The following is a 16524-nucleotide window of genomic DNA, read 5'->3' on the forward strand; positions in this document are numbered from 1 at the left end:
AAAAATTATTCCATTTTAGAGATAAGAAAATAGGCTGCGCAGAATTAACTTGATCTAAGACTACACAGAGTACATAAAAGACTAGTAGGCCCAATGTTGAAGATTTCTGTAGGGTTTGAATCAAATGTAACTTTAGAAGTCCAGAGTCAGAATCTGAACACAGAGCTGAGCTAGATTTATCTGTCCTTCCAGATATTTATAAGTGCAGGCTTAGGATCAGACTGCTTCCTTCCAATCTCAGCTCAAGCAATTTAACAGGTGCTTATTTCACAGGCTAATATAAAGTGAGGAAAGAGACCCTGCAAGGGGGCTGTGAAGTGGGGGAGCAGCGATGCTGCTGACCTTAGTTTTGCTGGGGCTGCTGTTCCATTGGCTGTAGGAGGGTGCAGGATGATACCCAGGGGAAATCAGAGAGGAGAGGGTGGGGAAAGGATTAAAGATTCTAGTTCCCTCCATGTACGTAACTTTTATGCTAAAGGGGAAAACTAATTCAATAACCCAACTCACTTATCTAAAGCACAAGCAGGCGATAACTCGTATAGGTATTTTTAAAAATTCCTGTAGCCCGGCCCGGCGTGGCTCAGCAATTGAACGTCAACCTGGGATCCAGGAGATTGAGATTCGATTCCCGGTCAGGGCACATGCCCGGGTTGTGGGCTCGATCCCCAGTCGGGGGTGTGCAGAAGGCAGCTGATCAGTGACTCATCATTGATGTTTCTCTCTCTCTCCCTTCCTCTCTCTGAAATCAATAAAGATATATTTCTAAAAAATTAAGTTCCTGTAAATAATTTGAGTTCATTTAAAGTACCAATGATTATGTAATGTGCCAAGAAAATCAAGATGAATCAGACGTGATCTGTGTCCTTAATAGGCTCACAGTCTAGCTTAAGTGCTAAAATGATGGGAGGTCAGCAGAACACTGGGATGAGTAATTCTTAGAGGGCTTCGGAGTCTACCAAAGCGTTCACAGAGAAATGCCAGACAGTAGCTGGCTTGGATGGACCTTAAAGTGTTGTACAAAAAGCTTTACAGTACAGTTGGCTTGGTATAAAGAGAAACTGATCCACTCTCAGCTCTTTCTAACAAGTCCTCCAAGAAGGTAGAAGTGTCAGATATAACAACCAAATCTACCATTGGGGTCAGGTAATTAACTACATGGTCTACAGTTCATTGTTTCATTGTGCACTGCCTGGGGTGAAGGGACCTGTCTTTATCAAGAGTTGGTCCAAGCATTCTAAGAGTTTGATTCCCAGTCAGGGCACATGCAGGCTTGATCCCCAGTCGGGGGCGTGCAGGAGGCAGCCAATCAATGACTCTATCTCATCATTGATGTTTCTATCTCCCTCTCCCTCTCCCTCTCCCTCTCCCTCTCCCTCTCCCTCTCCCTCCCCCTCCCCCTCCCCCCCTCCCCTCCCCCTCCCCCTCCCCACTTGATCTTAGACAAAAGGCTGAGAAGCAATCCCCTTCCTCTCTCTGAAATCAATAAAAAAAAAAAAAAAATGTATTTTTTAAAAAAAGAAAACATATCCTCAGGTGAGGAGTAAAAAACAAAGTAGTCTGGGTGGTGTGGCTCAATGGTTGAGCACTGATCTATGAACCAGGAGGTCATGGTTCGATTCCCGGTCAGGGTACCTGCCCCGGTTGCGGGCTCCATCCCCAGTGGGGACTGTGCAGAAGGCAGCTGATTAATGACTCTCATCATTCATGTTTCTCTGTCTCTCTCCCTCTCTCTGAAATCAATAAAAATATTTTTAAAAAGTAGCTTAATAAGATTGATATACATAGGAGAAAGACCATTTGGTCTAAATATCAAAGTTTATTGAAATAAAATATAATCTATAATAAAAATACTAAGGGTGTTATCACTGGTTACAGTTTTAAGCATATTAACAAGAAATCCAACATTTTAAAATCCAAGAATGACACCATCTTTGTGGTACAGTAACAAACATGAAATTAAATGTTGAATAATACTGAATAATTGTCAGAAATATTTTATACTTTCCCATCTATGTTCAGTATGCTTTTTTTTAGGAATATCCTCCAAAAGTGAAATTTTTGAAGCTTAAGACATAGTTTTTAGAATTAAATAGTTTTAGCATAATTAGTATTTAGGACAGTAACTTTCATAGAAATTCAGTTCAACTCTAAGTTGGGTAGATGCTTTAAGGTGTCTTTATTTTAAAAAAATGTTTCAGTGCTCTTTCCTATCAGCTCTAGGGTTGCTATTATTCTTAAACTGGAATTCAAGCTGGTCATAAAGCAAGGCAGATGAATTATTTCAGAAGTAGGAACGGCAATGAGATGGTAAAAGAAAGGAGAAAAAATGGACACTCATACACAATATATTTAAACTCTTTGAGAACTCCGTTTCCATTGGCCAATCTTGGTCTGACACAAAGAGATCTCTAATATATCATAGCAACTTCTTGACCCAAATAGTCCAACAGTAAAGTAGAGGGGGAAAACTTGTTTCTTCTTTTTGCTATATTTCAAAATCACTTTTTCTGCCGTCTTTACACCAATTCACTTGCTATTCCCCCAAATCTATGTGGCAATTCAATTATTCTGCGCAATTCATGGAGAAAGACTCACATGCACTAACTTTAGGAAAGAACTTTTAGGTTTCCTCTGAAGTTTCACAAGTGAAGATTATGCCTTTTGCTGACTGTTGTGTAGCAATCACGCATCAATCTTCTATCATATTGTCTTATTTGTGATGTCCAGATCTGTGAAAACAATAGTAATTTTATTGAGGAAGATAAAGCCTTTTAATGAAAACCACTGGAAGCTTTTCAAATCCTCATCTTTAAAAATCTGTAAAGCTTAGATATCCTATGTACTCTTAAAAAAATTATTTCGTGGAATTAAGATGTGAAAAGGAACAAAAACTAAGAAAATTGGGAGACACACAGGACATCGCTTCAAAGATTAAGTGCCATTCTTGGTCTTAAAACACATCCCATTAGTTAGAATTGCTCAGTTGGGCCATTTGTTATAATGTTCATTTGGACAGGTGGCTGATTTGGGAATTTAAATGGACAATTTAGTCTCCTGACTTCCTAATTAAAGCTTATCTACTAAAGCCTAAGAAGTCAGGATCACCTTCAGAATTTTGCTTTGTGCATTTTCTAATCTAGGAGGCATCCCTGCCTCTCAAAGCAGGATATTACAGTAAAGATGGATATAAAGTTTTTAAAGATATTGGTGACAAATTACTACATGATTTGAAGAAATTCGTAGAACTAATATCTGACGAAGTAGAGAGACTTTTGTAGAAAAATAATACAATTTTTGTCCTTTAATCTACTGTGGTTTATAACTTAGGTTTTGTATTTCTGCCCTGGTATTTTGACATCTTATCTGGGATTGTGCCATGCCCTAAAAAAATCTGTTATAGGCAGACAAGTCAAATCTCCTTTCTCGGAACAATAATATGAAGCTGAACTTGCAGCAGTAGTTGAAGATTTTTACCCTGTTTTTGAGTTTAATGTTTTTGAGATAGAAGTGAAATTAGACACTAGAGTCCTTCATGTAAAAATATACATGTGTATCAATTTATTAAACTCTAATTTAACAGCAGAAACACAAGGATTAGGTAAGGTACCTGCAGGAGTTAAAATTTAGATAGATCCTCAAAGTTAAATTTATCAGGGTCTTGTAACTTGTCACTCAGATTCCATTATCTCTATTTTGCGATTTATTTTGTCCAGGAAGCCTCCTATTTTAACTTCTACTTTGTTTTATAGTGTCACCCAAGAAGAATAACCTCAATTCTTCATATTTTCCTAATAGCTTCAGAAATGTTGGACATCATTAAAAGAAATGACACTAAATTAACAGAGAACCTAAGAACTCTGATTCTGATGAGTTCCTTTACCATTTTCAGTCACTTTCTAAATGGAATTTAACTGCACATTATCAAATAACATTTTATGCTAAAAACCAAATAATGTAAATAGCCCTAAAAATGACAGTATTTGAGAGAGAGATCTAAACGAATTCCATCCATGCAATAAAGTTTACATATATAGTATTAGTAACCTAATACCACTGTACTTCATCCCATGGAGGAAAAGGCAGAGACTAAATATTTAGATATATGAAAGGTCTTGGAAAAAATAAAATGTTTGTTTTTATTCTCCCCAAATACTCAATTTTGACCCTATAGTCCACAGAACACAACAGCAACTGTAAACTACATTTTGAGAAGAGATGATGCCATACTCAAAGGCAAGATAGTTCTACAAATTTTGACAGCATTAAAAAACTGGCTTAGGAAATATTGTCATCGCGGAAAAAATCTGCACATTCAAGAACAAAAGATGTGTAATATTTATGATTATTTAAGTAATACTTTGTGCTTATACTATGCCCTTTATTCAGGAGTGCAAAGCACTAAAAAAGTAAGTATCATTTACATAGAGTAAACTGAGGCACAGAAAGTTTTACCATGGCCAGATAAGAGTCAGGTTTTAGACATAAAATGATTCAGAATTCAACATTTCCAGTTCCTTAAAATATAACTTGAATACTATCTTCAATGCCTCTATCAAACATAAGTTTACAATTATAGTTTCAGTTGTATGCTCAAGTGTTGTGTGACAGGTAAAGCCCATAGCTTTCCATCTTTAAATAACTGGCATATTGAATAAGAAAGTTTGCTTTTTGCTTAAAAAAAATTTTTTTTTAAATAAATGAGATTGTTTTAGGACAGTCTGGGAATTCTTGCCTCGATTTTTCTGCTTCATATGCCTACATTAATACAGGGACCACAGTAATTCTTTCCTTCAGTATCTATCTGACTTCTAGTCCTTTCCTCTCAAGATCTTGTCTCTTAGTGAACTGAGGTGGTGATTCATTAAAAACAAAATAAGTTTCTGTGCAAGTACAAAGTGGTTAATATTGGGTTCAGCCAACTGATCTCTGACACTAACTTGCTTCATTAAACTAAGATCAAGAAGTATGAGGATGAATTCAAAACATAAGGGATAAGTAGTCAAATACTAGACATGTGACTAGACTAGACAAATACTAGACTAGACATAGAACAAAATATACCCCAAAGTCTAATCCTGAACTTAAATCTATCCTCATTTACCTGCCGCCCCGCCGCCCCGAGGCAGCGTTCCTTTCCCCAGGCACAGTGGACCAGCACCTCACAGGAAGCAGCCACTGCCGATGTTAGCTGCCTCAAGCTGCCCAGTGTGTGTATTCTTAAAATGTTGACTCTTAAATTTGAGGAAAAATCCCCAGATTCCTTTCAGAATCTAACAGAAGCATGGATCCTTGCTTTAGAAATACAAAACAAGTACTTTGAAATGTCAAAAGCCTATTGTTTATCATAGCACTGTTGATTCAATGGGATTACACAGGAAGACAATTCACCTTGTTAATAAAGACTGGTCACTAACCTTAAGGAACAGGTTTTGAAAGTACAAGAAAGTGCAGTGATCATATCATTCATTCATGTGCCTCTTTTGCTAGCTGTAATGGTGATTGGCTGATGCAAATGTGCCCCTAATCTAGCCTATAAATATTAAAAACAAAAATGTTTGAGTTTTAACTGCTGCTAGCAGTATACACGTAACAACTTTCAAGTACTGCAAAATACTGTGAAGGAAAGACTTTAATATACCACTATCAAATTCCAATATACCCAAACCAGTAATGAAATGTCTGAGTATAATTTGTTGCCTTGAGCAAAATATAAGATAATAAAGACACAATAGCTCTAAATTCTTTATAACCTTCAAGGATGGGAAACCAGTATCTCCAAGAATTTTCTTTGTTTTAATAGAATTGAACATTTAATTTCGCCCCCGCAGTAATCAAAGCAAACATTTTATCATCATTATTCTTGGTATATCAAACATTCCAGGAATGTAAGAAAATCTGACTTGGAAATATTACATAGAAAAAGGCTGACTTAACAAACACATTACATGTTTTAGTTACTTCTTATATGTATACATTAACATCTACTTATCTGATAGCACTGCTGCGTTTGAGTGGTGTTTTTTTCTTCCAAAGGGAATGGAGAACGGCAGTATTATCTTTGGAACAAATTAAGAAGACAGTAGCAAACAGCAGAATAACTTCACATATGTTTTTCAAGGGTAATAAATAGATAAGTATATAATTATGGGAAAATATGCCTCAAATATGCTTTGTTAAATTTCTCAGGATTTACTGTTTTGTTTTTTTCTTATTAAAATATAATGCACTGTCACTACTATCTGTCTGGGGAAAAACAAACCTGAGGTTTTAGTCTCCTCCTTCAACCAGAGTGTTATCAATAGTAAACCTGGACTAAGGTCAACTTGTTTGAGCCTACAGAGAATTCTGTAGTACATTTGGTTACTTTACCAATGTATGCATACTTTATGTCAAACTTTCATACCCCAAACAGCTTCTCTGGTGATTATAGTGCTAGCATAGGAAATCTGAGGAATAACAAATGGTGTAACATAAACAGACACGCAATACATAAGACATAAAAGATACAGCTTGACCCTGGATTTTTCCCTTAGAATAATTCCTTCCATAAATAAGACTTTACTTTTTACATGTAGACTAATCCTCTTGGATCACAGAGAATGTTAAGGACATAGCTTAAGCAGTCTAGACCACTTTTTTTTTTGTAGTCTATTGTCACCCAGACCACAAAAAACATTCTCCAAGTGGATGCTCAGGTTAGATTGATGCTCTTAAAACAAATTTACTGAGGCTTAGAATGTAAATCACATAACTACTTGCAGCAGCAATAGTCATTTCAAAAATGACTAAAACAAACTTTTAAATATAAAGCATATAAAAGGGATTAAGGATAGTTTTCCAAACTATATCTAGAAATACAGAAATATATGTGTTGCCTCATGATAAAGTTCAATAAATATTCTTTCTGAATCCTACAAACACTACAAGATGTTATAGGTTTATTTGGTTCCCATAAGTTAAAAAAATCTGATTGCTTTTATATAAATTCCTCCAACAGATTTTTATTACAGCTTTTTTATTAGACTCAGAGATTATCTAACTTCCTTTCAGAAATGTGCTTTTTTTGTTGGTTTTAATAAGTATACTTAATTTTCTAGCAAATAAACATGATTTAAATTTTAAGGTTCAAGGTAATTCTAGAAAAAGGTAGACATTGAACTATTTGCTTTTCTACATCCCCCTATTTACAAAGCCCAGCATCCACTGTGGTTTCCTTCTTGCTCTCACTTATTACAGTCAGTAAAAGTAACTGTGGTCCAAGTTACCTATGCTAAAGATTTCAAAATTCCTCAAAATTTCACAATACTACAAAGTCATAATATCTGATTTTGCTAGGATATGAGTATTAGTGTTACATAATTTTTTTGCTATTGGAAAAGAAATACAAATCTTTATTTTTTCTATCTAATTAAATCCAAGCTCCATTATCAGTTTTCACGATAATATCTAAAATGTATATTCCTAAAGAAAGGTAAAGCTGTTCAAGGGCTGAACTAGTCCAATATACAATTAAGAGTTATTTATTCTTGTTATTTTTTGTCTTTTTTTCTTTTTAAATTCCTATATTAAACCCCTGGTTTATTGTGGATTAGGATCATAATTTAACATTGTAAAAATTAATTTCAGAAATTATTGTGCTAATATTTAGATTTCAGGAAGGAATCAGACAAAATCAATTAATTACCTCCATTCATTGTTAGAACAGAAGATAAAATAGCTTACTAACTGATATGAGTTATGAATGTCACTATGACACAAAATTTGCTGTGATTTGCTTAATTGGCTACAAGTGCAGTATTTTTCATGAATGACAACACACAGCATTTCCAACTTGTAACATGAAACTCCAGCTCATAAATAGTGTACTGTGTGACTTGAAAAAGTCTGATTGTAGCTAAGTAACAACCTTTCCCCTGAAAAACATGAACAAAATCCATTGGGAAATCAGGCACAGACGGTATTTTATCGGTTTTTCTTCCTTTCCTCCTGTGGTTTTGTTTCTCAAGACATGTAGATGGTTCCAATAAAATCCAACACTTGTTACAAAATAACACAGCTATTTTTTTCCTTTTCTTTTTCTTTATCTTTTTCTCGAGGTTCCTTTCGTTTACGTTCACTATTTCCAGATTGTCTTCCACTTGATGGAGAGGCTTGTGCTGGCTGGCTTTGCTTTAGGAAAAATAAACAGGAAGAAATTACCTCAACTTTTCTAAGGTGCTTAATCATAGTTATCTAGAAAGAAAAACCATAAGAGTGAAAGGACTCAATAAAAAAAGAAGCTATTAGTATATAAACTTGTTATGTTACATGGTATCTGAATATTTGCCTCTGCCATTCTGGATAGATATAATTAATGTAGCCGTTATTATAAGTAAATAGAATTTCAAACAATAAATAATGTCATGTAAAATTATACTGACTGAAGTTTCAAATTCAAGAAATTATTTATGTTAAAGTTTAGAGAATGTTAATGAAAGTGACACCATTTGGTAAACTACAACGTCTCCAAGATCCCATTAAATATCATAATAAACAGATCTTAAAAGGAGAAAAAAAAATCTTGAAAACTGAGAGTGTGGAATAAGTGTATTTGGTGAAATAAGAGAAATTTTTTAAATGGAAGGTTTTAACTTTTAAGCTTGGGGTAGTCAGTATTTGAGCTAGAAATAGGTATGTTATACTTATTTTAATGGAGACCTCTATAAATCTTCATCAACCTTTAAAGGGCATCTCACTTTCTTATGTACACAAATCAAAGGAACAGTTCTGGCATGGTACAGTTAAACATAAAAAAGGGGATTATTTTTTTCATTTAGTGCAATAAGATTAACACACAGAAACCCACTTAACAGTCACATTTGCAGTGCTTAAAAAATTTAAGTAAAAAGTGGGAAAGTGCTATTCTTGGTTCACTACTTAGCACATGTTAGACACTGGGTTTAGTTCTAAACCACAAACCTTAAGAGTTAAGTATTATCATCTATTTTACAGACAGAGAAAACGAGGCTAAGATGCAGAGGGCTTTGTCCAAGGTGTTGCAGGAAAATGCAAACCCACATCTATCTGGCTCTGAAGTCCATTCTTTCCAGTAGTACCTCATACTGCCCTCTAATGGACAGAAAAGACTGCTTAAATTGGTTTATATTCTTTGCAGCTATTAATAACTGAAAAAAATAAATTTGAAAAATCTTATCATCAGAACCTTAGGAAAAATAACTTCATTAAATGAGAAGATTATTTAGATAACCACAAAAATAGGATAATATGCCCTATCTCGTTTGACTCGGTGGTTAGAGCACTGGCCCAAGGACTGAAGAGTTCCAGGTTCAATTCCGGCCAAGTGCACGTACCTCGGTTTCAGGCTCGATCCCTGGCCCCAGTCAGGCGTGTGTGGGAGGCAGCCAACCGATGTGTCTCTCTCACATCGATGTGTTGTTGTTTTTTCTGTCTCTCTCCCCCTTCCACTCTCTCTGAAAAGCAATGGAAAAAATATCCTCAGGTGAGAATTAAAAAAAAAAAGGATAATGTTATAAAACCTAATGGGCACTGCTTGGCCAGTGTGGCTCAGTGGCTAAGCATCTACCTATGATCCAGGAGACAGATGTTCGATTCCCCATCAGGGCACATTCCTGGGTTGCAGGCTCGATCCCCAGCAGGGGGCATGTAGGAGGCAGCCCATCAATGATTCTCTCTCATCATTGATGTTTCTATCTATCTCTCCCTCTCCTGTCCTCTCTCTCTGAAATCAAGAAAAATATATTAAATAACAACAACAACAAACCCACCCAAAAACCTAATGGGCACTAAAATGCTAGCATAATTGAAGAGTCAATACCTAATTTAAAATTTCTTATCTCAGCACAAATTTCTTTATTGTTAAGGTGATCGTTATGTTTAAAACCAGAGCACTGGTTTCACCTGAGCCTGTGTAGAAGCAGAAGTAGAAGCGGCAGTGGCTGCTGCTTGTTCTTGTTCCTGGTAATACTGAGAGGCCCGTCTGTCCTCTTCTTCTTGGAGTTTCTTTGCTAGTTCCAAATCGCTGATTCCTTCAGGTATTTGTTCCCAATTGATCTCTTGACTCTGCTGTTCTTGTTGTAGAGATAATGCCATAAGATAGTCCTAAGAAATTAAATTATAATCATCCTTAGCTATGAGACTTTACCCAAGAACTAATGAGTGCAAATACAGAGGTTATATCTACAAAACTATGAGAATGGCTTTTTAAAAACATACCAGAGCTTAACTATAAAAACAAAAGTTATTTAAGTGTTTCTGCTTGGGAGTATAAACTTATTTCAATGATGCTGCCATTGTTCTAAATATTTTTGGAATTCATTTGAAATTCTTTCTAGAAGCAGTATATAAGATATTTGAGAAAGCTTAAAGTTCCCCCCAGCCTGGCTGGGCGTGGGTCAGCGGTTGAGCATTGACCTAGGATCCAGGAGATGGCGGTTTGATTCCTGGTCAGGGCACATGGCTCTGGTTGCCGGCTCGGTCCCCAGTCGGGGGCGTGCAGGAGGCAGCTGATCAATGACTCTCTCATCATTGATGTTTCTATCTCTCTCTCCCCTCTCTCTGAAATCAATAAAGATACATTAAAAAAAAAAAAAGTTCCCCCGTTTACAAAAGAAACACGTCTGTAGAAAATTAGGACAAAATAGAAACCATAAATAAGTTAAAATTACCATAATAATATGACACAGAGATAACGACTATTAATAATTAATATATTCCACCTAGTTTTTTCTATACTGACAAACTCAAACACATCTCCCAACCCCTAAAATTATTGTAATGTTTTTTTTCCCATTTAATGTGATGAAAGTCTTCTGTTTTTTTAAAAAAAACCATAAGAATTTTCCATTATTTATTAAATATTCTTCTAAAACATGATTTTTAAAGCCACAGAGTTGTCCACCACACAGTCATATGCAATTATGTAACCATTACCACTCCCTCACATATACACACACAGATTATTTCCTGTGAGAAAAAGTGATGCATCTTTGGTCAAAAGTTATAGTATCTAACTTAACACCCACTTAAATTAAGAATTAGTGTTGGCCCGACCAGCTTGGCTCAGTGGTTGCTTGTCGACCCATGAACCAGGAGATCACGGTTCTATTCCCAGTCAGGGCACATGCCCAGGTTATGGGCTCAGTCCCCCAGTAAGGGGCATGCAGGAGACAGCCAATCAATAATTTTCTCCCATCAGTGATGTTTCTATTTCTCTCCCCCTCTCCCTGCCTCTCTCTAAAATCAATTATAAAAAATATATATATATATTTTTTAAAAATTAGTGCTGAATGAAACTTGACTGCTCTGTGCGCCTTCCCCCATCTACCTCAAAATAAAAAAAACTTAAAAGTTGCAGAGGATATGCTTGTGAAGTCCTTGTACTATCTAGCATGACTACCTTACTGACATCAAGAATTTATCTTTCAAAAATTTTCCTCAATTCTTCAAACTCTGCTCTTTGCCAAGACCCATGGTCTTAAATCCACTCTTTCCTTGCTACTTCCATAGACACTATCAACTATCATTTATATGTATCTGTGTATCTATCTATCTATCTACCTATCTATCTATCTATCTATCTATCTATCTATCTATCATCATCTATCATCATCTATCAATCATCTATCATCTATCTATAAAATCTCAGACCTTACAAATGGACCTCCTGTGGCAATTGATTGCTTTACTTTCTTTCTCTCTGCTCCAATATTTTGTGTATATAATGGTTAGAAAAATCGTGCACATTTCTCTTAAGTAATATTTAAAAAACAATGCCCCTATATAGCTTCTGAAGGAAAATGGGTATGTTTATTATTATGACAGTCAAAGGAAAGCCAAAAGTCCTAGAAATATTTACATTTGCTTGAATCCAGTATTCCTCTTCTTTTTTTAAATATACCTTTACTGATTTCAGAGAGAGGAAGGGAGAGGGAGAGAGAGAGATAGAAACATCAATGATGAGTCATTGATCGGCTGCCTCTTACACGCCCCTGACGGGATCAAGCCCGCAACCTGGGTATGTGCCCTGACCCGGTATCAAACCCTGATCTTCTGGATCCTTGGTGGATGATCAGCCACTGAGCCACGCCCGGCCGGGCTGAATCCAGTATTCTTTTGTGCACTCATACCTTGCTACTCAAACTGCCATTATATAATAACATATAATGTTAGTTGGTTAAATAATTGCCTCCCTTGCTAAACTGCAGTATCTTTGAAGGCAAAGCTGAATGATTTATCTTTGTGTCCCCAGGATCTAGTTAGAATGCTAGAAATATAATTGCTCAGTGAATACTGGCTAAATGAACCCAGTTTCTATGCACTTAAATTGTTATCAGCAAAACAAGTGTCAAACATTTAACATAACCATATTTCTGCCTCAGTTGGAGAAAAAGTCACATCACTGTTATACTTCTAGTGATAAACACATTGTGGCAGCAAGATGGCTCACCTATAGAAGGCAAAACTCTTACATGTCTCAGTTCTAAATGGGAATTCTACTCACTAGTCTACTCTTCTTTAAACTGAACTCTAAGGCTTAGAATACTCACCTACACTTACCCAGTGCATGCAATCTTCAAGACTTCCTCTTTTCTACATTTTTTGATTAGCTAAAATATATCTCAAATATGTACTTGTCTCTTCATCTCTACCACCCAAGGCTAAGCATAACCTCTTGCTTGGACTACTAGTCTCTACTTATACCTGTGTTCTTTCTGTTTCTCCACCTTGCAACTTTTTTTTTTTTTTTTTAAATATATCTTTATTGATTTCAGAGAGAGGAAAGGAGGGGGAGAGAGAGAGAGACAGAAACATCAATGATGAGAAAGTCATTGATCAGCTGCAGCCCACAACCTGGGCATGTGCCCTGACCGGGAATCGAACCCTGATCTCCTGGATCTTAGGTTGATGCTCAACCGCTCAGCCACACCCGGCTGGGCCCTTGCAACCTTCTAAAAAGGTGAAGTGGATCATGCCACTTCCACGTGATACACTTGGCATATCTTCCCTATTACAATTGAAATAAAATTCAAACTCTTTACCATGACCTGCACAGTTCTATATGATTTGGCCTTCTGGACCAAAGTATATAATTAATGTATATATAGAATGATCACTTACCTATTTAGGAAGTTTCAGAAAAATTTCACAAGTATATTAATGAATAAATCTTTAGTTCAAACGTTCTGGATAACTAAATTTCTATTTGAAAGGAAGAAACAAATTTACCTGATCTATCTGATCTTGCTGTCCTCTGTATACAGTTTCAGGATCTGAAGGAGGCCGCAGATGAAATTCTGAGTCACAGAAATTTCCATCACCATCGACATTGTGTAGGCTTTCCCAAACAACTTTTTCTTCAGTAAGAAACCCCTGGTCTGTTACTAGCAAATACAGTAGACCCTTAAGAAACAACAAAAGAAAAAGGACTGTTAAATTGATCAAAACTACTTAATATTTAAAATAAATTTTATAATCTGTATGCTTAACGCATATTAATTATTCCTACTAGTTAGATCTGCACAACATAATAAATAGTAGACCAAGTAGATATCTTATTTGCTCACTGAATTACACATACCTGGCTCTGAATATAGTTTATAGTTGGTACAACACAGTATAATGAGAAATTATACTGTAATTGGAGGAGCTACTGGCACGTTCAACAAGTAAATGACTTTGGGGGTTTATAATTTCATTTCACAAAATAAAAAATACAAGTTCCTAAAAAAATACATCAGGTAACAAGACACAGTCACAATAAAATGATATCACATTGCCTATAGTTGTAAGTCTATATGACTAATCCAACCCATACCAATTTTTCCTTTCTCTGTCCCATTAGCTGCTCCTCCTTTGTATACCAACAGTACTTGGTACCTACTTCTACTGAATCACACTGTACCGTGATTGTGTTTTCCTGCCTTATTCCCCAGACTGTATGTCTGTAGGCCCTTGATGTTGGAGCCTAATATTTATTGAATCAGTCAATGAACTCATATTTACAGTCACTACCAAAGAATTTAGCATTGACCTCTAATTTTTCATATGCATTAGTTCTGACTCCAATCATATGTAAATGTGCCTAGTATACAACATAGGGATTGTAAGATATTCTTCTTCAGATTTGCTGAGGATATAACTTTCATTTACCTGTTCAGAGTTCCCACTGGTTAACACAGTGTTTATTATTGCACAAAACCCATACTTTTCATGTTCTCTCTTATCATCACAACTAATCTTAATAATTGAGAATAAGATACCCTAGCAGGTTTGGCTCAGTGGTTAGAGCATCTCAGCCCTCAGACTGAAGGGTTTCAGATTCAATTCCAGTCAAGGGCATGTATACCTCAGTTGCAGGCTCCATCCCTGGCCCCGGTCCAGGCAAGTGTGGGAGGCAACCAATCAATGTTTCTCTTTCTGTTTCTCTCTCTCTCCCCCTCCCACTCTCTCTGAAAAGCAATGGGGAAAAAAGGAATAAGAAATTCCTTTAAAGAGTTTGATGGCATGGGTAGAGAAATTATTGAATTAATTCTGAAGCTTTAAAAAACTAATTCTTTTTAAACATTTATTAAGTGTCCAGCACTGTGGGACATAGCTCTTCCTAAAGTACAGTCTTTCCTTTTGTCTACTACCAGTTATATTCAAGAATTAGGGCCCGGCCGGCATGGCTCAGCAGTGGTTTGATTCCCAGTCAGGGCACATGCTCGGGTTGTGGGCTCCATCCCCAGTAGGGGGCATGCGGGAAGCAGCCGATAATGACTCTTATCATTGATGTTCCTCTCCCTTCCTCTCTCTGAAATCAATAAAGATACACATATATATACACACACACACACACATATATACATATACATAAAAGAGAGTTAGCTATAGATACTGATTAATTTATACACTTATTGAAATTAATATAACATGAAAAGTATCCATAAAGAAAATCATTTTGATACAAAGTTTGAAGACATTGTTTTAAGCAAAAATTAAGTACAGATTCATGCTTTGGGGAAAAATCAAGTATGTTTCAATTCATTAAATATTTAAACGCCTGTTATATGCTCAGCACTATGCTAAGTGCTTGAGGATTTGTATCATAGAAAGTAATGATCCCACCTTAGGTGCCCCTTTTATGTGATTCCATAGAATCCTGCACTTACCACGATCCTAGCACTTTATACATTGAATTGCAGTTATCTGCTTGCTTACTCATTTCTCAATATATTTCAAGCTCCTTGAGGGCCAGAGCCATGGCCTAACATATTTTTAAGACCCAGTTAGGGTCTACCTTGTCCTAGGATAACTTAAGATAAAAAAAAAAAAAAATTCTTTCCAGCTAATTTTCTATTGAATAGATCTGATTGTGATAAGTGTATTGTAAATGTATTGTTTACACTTATCACAATACATTTCAACATAACATTATATTATATAATATCTAGGCTTTATAATTTATTTTATGTAGATCATATATTAGATTGGCTCTGTGCTAGCTTCAATTCCTGGTCAAGGGCATGTACCTTGGTTGCAGGTTCATTCCCTGGCCTCAGTTGGGGCACATACAGGAGGCAACCAATCACTGTGTCTCTCTCACATTGATGTTTCTCTCTCTCTCTTCCCCCTCCTCCTTCCCTTCTACTATATCTAAAAAAAAATCAATGAGCCCGGCCGGGCGTGGCTCAGCGGTTAAGCGTCGGCCTAGGATCCAGGCGATCGGGGTTTGATTCCAGGTCAGGGCACATGCCCTGGTTGTGGGCTTGATCAATGACTCTCTCATCATTGATGTTTCTGTCTCTCTCTCTCTCCCTCTCCTTTCCTCTCTCTGAAATCAATAAAGATATATTAAAAAAAAAAAAAAATCAATGAAGGAAATATCCTCAGGTGAGGATTAGCAACAATGGAAAAATAAAAAATAAAAAAATGGAGGAAAGCACTGCTTGAATATATTTGGTTAACTAGCTTGGATTCAAATCTTATGAAGTGATACAGAGACAGATCTGAAAATTTCTAAGATATTTTATAAACTGAAAGATGAATGTTATTCTTACTTAACAAACATAAATCTTATCCACAAAGAGGCCTACTCAGAGAGAGGGAGCTGTTGAGAATGTAGACTTGAAGTCAGATTGGGGCAGTTTACAAGCTGAGTGGTCTTGGGCAAGTAACTTGGGGCCTTTAAGCCTGTTTTCTCAGCTATAAAGTAATAAGGGAGTAATAATATTCACACTTCATAGGGGAGCTGTGAAAATTAAATGAGCTAATGAATATAAAGTACCTAGCACAATGCAAAGCACATGGTGCTTAATGAATATAAGATATTATATTCATAAATATCACCTAAATTTATCTCAGTTTCTGTATCTATCTCCTTCTTCTGCTTCCTATTTAAGAGAAAGATAAATCTCTCTGCCTGTACTATGGAATTTATCATGTTCCTTACTCTTTTTCCACGTTTCTCTACCCACTGCACCCATTAAAAAAAAAATTTTAAAGGACAATTTTTGATGCATCAAC

The 16524-nt window shown here is 36.1% G+C and overlaps 1 protein-coding gene across 2 annotated transcripts in view; it reads right to left on the minus strand.

The window, feature by feature from the left end:
* Positions 1–1796: 1796 nt before the first annotated feature.
* MINDY2 (MINDY lysine 48 deubiquitinase 2) overlaps positions 1797–16524 on the minus strand; it is a 65414-nt gene continuing 50686 nt past the window's right edge. The window contains exons 7-10 of one of the 2 annotated variants that reach the window (XR_001602904.2): positions 13246–13419; positions 9919–10119; positions 5415–8169; positions 1797–2729 (exon numbers count right to left, since the gene is read on the minus strand). Coding sequence is in view for 1 of the 2 variants with exons in the window: in XM_016208549.2 (XP_016064035.2) it covers positions 8041–8169; positions 9919–10119; positions 13246–13419 (504 nt within the window). In the remaining variant the exon portion in view is untranslated. Of the gene's footprint in view, positions 8170–9918; positions 10120–13245; positions 13420–16524 lie in introns of both variants that reach the window. The other variant, XM_016208549.2, reaches the window with a different exon arrangement.

Source organism: Miniopterus natalensis, chromosome 1 (assembly GCF_054644295.1).
Source record: "Miniopterus natalensis isolate mMinNat1 chromosome 1, mMinNat1.hap1, whole genome shotgun sequence".
Lineage (NCBI taxonomy): Eukaryota > Metazoa > Chordata > Mammalia > Chiroptera > Miniopteridae > Miniopterus > Miniopterus natalensis.